The sequence below is a fragment of the Durio zibethinus genome, chromosome 14 (genome assembly GCF_047325235.1).
Source record: "Durio zibethinus cultivar Kanyao isolate XHJ-2024 chromosome 14, ASM4732523v1, whole genome shotgun sequence".
Taxonomy (NCBI): Eukaryota; Viridiplantae; Streptophyta; class Magnoliopsida; order Malvales; family Malvaceae; genus Durio; species Durio zibethinus.
Window position 1 is genome coordinate 20,431,259 of NC_143175.1, and position 4,949 is coordinate 20,436,207.

General features: G+C 28.8%; 1 protein-coding gene and 1 pseudogene across 1 annotated transcript; one reads left to right on the top strand and one right to left on the bottom strand.

Moving 5' to 3' along the window:
* Positions 1–688: 688 nt before the first annotated feature.
* On the top strand, positions 689–1,340 carry LOC149515113 (uncharacterized; annotated as a pseudogene).
* A 1,572-nt stretch (positions 1,341–2,912) lies between these two features.
* Positions 2,913–4,592, bottom strand: LOC111295629 (uncharacterized). The gene has a single exon (XM_022889181.2). The coding sequence runs from the start codon at positions 4,233–4,235 to the stop codon at positions 3,894–3,896; it is 342 nt and encodes a 113-aa protein (XP_022744916.1). The 5' UTR covers positions 4,236–4,592; the 3' UTR covers positions 2,913–3,893.
* Positions 4,593–4,949: the final 357 nt, after the last annotated feature.

Below are 4,949 nucleotides of genomic sequence, written 5' to 3' on the forward strand. Positions count from 1 at the left end.
AGCTTTATTTCTTTGTTTTTTCAAAGCTAACATTGTACTATTTTTGTTTATGAATTCATCCCTCTAACCTATAAGTGTAATCTATCGAGTTTGAATTGATATAATATTAAATTTGAGCTCGAATTCGATTTAAAATTTAAAACTCGATTCGAATTTAATCGAATTTTATTTTTTTAGCTTGAGTTTGACTCGAAATAAAAATCAAATTACTCGAACTTGCTTGATTAACATGTAAAAATAAGTTCAATTATTAAATTTGATAAAAGTTTGATTATTTATGCTTGAATTCGAGTTTAAAATATTTTATTAATTAAAATAATAAAAATATATTTAAATATAAAAACTTGATTAGACTCACGAGTTACTTGAATCAGGTATAAGAATATTCGAATTCGGTTCAATCGATGAGTCGAACTACTTGAGCTCGAGCTCGACTCGATAATAATTGAGTCGAATTCAAAATTTATTTGAATCAAACTTAAATAATTTATGAGTACTAATGTATCATTTACACACCTACTCTAACATTTACTATTTTGGTTAATACCCTTCTTGTCTTAAATTCTTTTTCTATTTTTTACTTTTCGTTTAAAAAATAAAAATGCATTTTTACAACAAAGTAAAATATCTTTAAACAGTTACAAAATTATAATAATACAGTTCAATTTAGGTTTCTTTTTTTTTTTTTTCTAATTAGAGTACAAAAAACTTAAAATGTCTTCCTTTTGAAATGAATATTTCAGCTTCGATTACGGCACACCTCCAATTACCTTACTCAAGACATAACTCTATAAATATCCTAATCTTTTCCAGCTTTTTGTAACCCATATATCTCATCTTTGTTTCATCACTCTCTCTCTCTCTCTCTCTCTCTCTCTCTCTCTCTCTCTCTCTCTCTCTTAGTGTCTAGTTTCGGCCATGACGATTTACAAGGTAGGGAACTACTTTTCTTTTCTTTCAATCATTTCGCATCTGAAATGGGCTTGGAACTTCTCGCTTCATTATTTTTTGTGCCCTTATCAGATGCCTGAAATGGGTGCTGAAGATTTTAACCTAGGAAGCTGCAATCACTACTACAAGCAAGAGTCGCGTGAGGAAGATGTGGAATGTGCTATTTGTTTATGCAAGATTGATGATGATGATGAGATCAGAGAGCTGAGATGTGACCATCTTTTCCACAAAGTTTGCTTGGATAGATGGATTGGATGCTGGCGTTCTACGTGTCCCATTTGTCGCAGTTCTCTAATTCCTCGGAGACTAGTCGCCGGAATGGATGTCATTTTTTCAATTATTGTTCTTTTGATGATTCTAGCTACCGCGAGACCTGGTGGCTGCGTTAAGAATATATAGTCATTTAGTCGTGGAAAAGGCTTGAACTTTTGATTTCGAAGAAGTTTCAAGCACACCAGCTCATTAGGTCATATGACAGATTATAGTTCTAAGGTATTGGTATTACTTAGTATTAAACAAATTTGTTGTAAAAAACAAAAGTTGTAGTACTTCAGTGATGTGGCTTTGTGAATGTTGTTTAATTTGAAGTACTCAAAGAAATGCCAATACAATGAATATTATTATCTACCTTCTTAAAGGAGGATTCTTCTTCCTTGTTGGGAATAGCTATATAGCAAAGCAAAGGCAGAAGGTTTTCCATGGAGATTACTTGCTTTAATCTTCTCTTCTTGTTATTTTAGGTTATAACATGAAGATAATCTTAACTATTCTTAGTTTTTAGACTAAGATTTCTTAAAATTTATGCAAAGCTGTCGCATAATAATTTTTTACACTAATTTTAATTACTCCTAGGTAATAATTAAATATTTAAAGCTTGAAAACAAAAAATATATATGTATAGTGACGAGAAAACAACAAAACTAGAAGGCTATGGTAGTATTTAATTTTTCTCTTAAAAAATAAATTCAACAATCAAATCGAATCTAAAATTATTAAAAAAAAATTTGCAAAAAGAACAAAAAATAGTCTTTTTTTTTTAAATCTCATCTCCAAATTTCAAGATGGAAATTGAAGATATCTAATTAAATTAAGTATCAAATTTTAACCCTTGGGTGTCTCAATTAACACCAAAAAAAAAAAGGCCAAATTTGCAAAAAAAAAAGAAAAAGAAAAGAATTAACAATATAGCCATCGTTCCAATGGAGGACTACATTTTAGTTCCAAGTACAATTGCAGAAAAATATTTAATTAAGAACAATGTTTTGCGAATCATTAATTTCACCTTGTTGGACTTGGTTGTCTTTTTTATGGCGGCTTTCAAAATTGCTTTCTTCAAAGATAACAGTTTTTTTTTTTTTTTTTGCCTTTTAGTTTGTAAATCAGTTTTCAAATTATTTTGACTTTCAAAGCCATAGTTGAATTTTAAAAAATTATTTAAAATATATACAGAATGATGAGCAATACTAATTAATGGCTGAATTAAAATTATGTCCGACTAGACACAATAACATATAGTGTATAAATAATTCAAATTTTAAGATCAATTTTTTGTATATATGAAAGTTTAGGTAACTTAACCATGGTCGATTATTTGAACTGAATCATTATGTTTATGTTTTGAAGCATTGATATAATGACAAATTTTACAACCATGAAGCTAGCATACATCAAAAATAAGATTCTTAAATAATGTTGGCTCCCAATTTTAAAATTTTTTATCTAGAACTTGAGTACAATTCACATTGATGACTTTTAAATCCAAATCAATATGATGAAAACTTATTTTTCAAAGAAATTTTGCTTTAAAAAATCATTTTAATAGCCTTTCTTTTTTTTTTTTTTGGAAGTGTAATAGCCTTTCCCTTTAAAAAAAAAAACTTTATTTAAGTCCAAGCACTTAATGATCCTAAAAGATGGAGGATTTAACTAAAATATGATTTGAATAATGTTGCTCTCCTCCTTGTCTTTTAACAAAAAAAAATCATTTATAATATTAAAATATTTTATTTCATAATAAATGCATATATCTTCCTTTCACTTATTGAATTCAAATCTCTTTTTATCGAATATAAATATATCACAAAGAATAGAAAAAAAATGTTTTAATTTTGCAGAAAAATTGGCAATCGATGGTTGACATGTCGTGACTCAAAGTACTTTGTAAATTGTCAGTAAAATCCTACGAAACGCATAAATTTTGTCCTAACATGAAATCAATACTCCGTAATAAAACTGAACTCATCTATCATTTAAAAAAATAGTAAAAAAAATATGAAAGCAATGCTTTCTTATTAAAAACAGTTAACAATTGCATATGCCATAGCACATTGGACAAGTTTTGACAAATCCCAAAGCCATGACAATCAGTCACAGAGTTTCCCACATGTCAAATAGCCAAAAAAATAAAACCTACAAATCAAGAAAAATCAACCATTTTTAACCAACAACTAATAAAATAAAATTATTCATTATATGCTTAATACCTTTTTTTTCTTCAAACTCAAACAACCAACCCACCTCGTCTACCTATCTCAAGAACAAATTTTCGATCCTATCTCTTTTTTTTTTTTTTTTTTCTGATCTTGAAAGCCATTACATTAGAAAAAAGTTTATGGGATTCATGGTATAGAAACAAATTAACCTTAGAAATTGGATTCAATTTTGAAAAACAAATACAATATATGATCTGATAAAATTAAATTGGAAACTAATTAAATCATATATAAATGAAAAGATTTAAATTTTATTGATCGGATAAAAAAACTGTCTGAAAGTTACAGACCCATATAAACTTTTTCTGAAACCTAGTGGCAGATTTGCGTGTAATTTCAATTCAATACATACAATGAAATAAAAATTACCTGTAAAACCCAAAAGAAAGAAAGAAAAATAATGAAACCCCAGCAAAAAAAAAAAGAGACGATAAGAAAAGCAGATATTTTTCATGTACATGGGCACCTTTTTTTGGAGAGAGAATCATCAAAACCAGCTTTGAAAAACGCATCAACTTCTTCCCTGTTAACAATCTCGAAGACCTGAAGTTCAGATACCGTTCTTTTGCATGAAACAGCTGTCTTCCTAGGTTTCCTCGGTGCTGCTGGACATGACAAAACTGCTGGGATCTTGTTTTCTTCCGAGGTTGGTGTTAAACACTCGCTGCTTCTACTGTCATCTTGGTTCTTGTTTTCTTCTTGCATTACGACTCCACTTTCATTAGATTGAACCTTGAGTTTCGGTAATTTTATTTTTGCCAAATCTTTGAACAATTCAAGATTTGTAGACATTGTTTTAGCAAACAAAAAAAAAAAAAACCCAGAAATTTCAGCTTTGAAAAATTGAATTTTTTTGTTTGTTTAAATAATGATAGATTGGAGGGCAAAGGAAGAGGAAAGAAGACGTGTAAGGGAAGGTAAGAGAAAGGTTGAAGGAGTGCAGGGCGTTGGATTCTTTTATATTCTTCTCCAAAGAAATTACTGTGGAGTTTTGGCAGCTTTTCTTCAAGATCAAATGAAATAATAATATTGAATTGCGAATCTTTTTTGTGTGAAAACTTTCTGCTCAAGCTGGCTTGGGGTTGGATGAGTTGGGTTTAGGACTTTGAGAGGGTTGCTTTTATAGGCTTTTTACCTCATATTTCTTTTTGCTGTTTCTTTGGGTAGCTGTGGGATGAAGATTTCGCTTTGGCTTTTTCATAGAAACTGGTTTGTATGAAGACTTCATATGTGATGTCACGTCCGCGTATATATTTTATATATACTAATATATACTTTGAATGAATGAATTATACGATGTCATTCATTAATGAAAATTTTTTATATATAGTTTATAAATTTATAAAAATCAATATTTATTTATTAATAAGATAATATTGTATGATTTATTGATCATATATAAGATCTATACATAAATAAGACATATCAAATATAAACTTTTTATCATTTTTTTCAGGTTTACTTGTTTTTGGGAGCTGTTTCTGGTTTAGAAATCTTTCATTTTTC

What these genes read in the sequence shown, in the direction of transcription:
- LOC111295629 (XM_022889181.2), bottom strand. Translation starts at nt 4,235, where the DNA reads ATGTCTACAAATCTTGAATTGTTCAAAGATTTGGCAAAAATAAAATTA.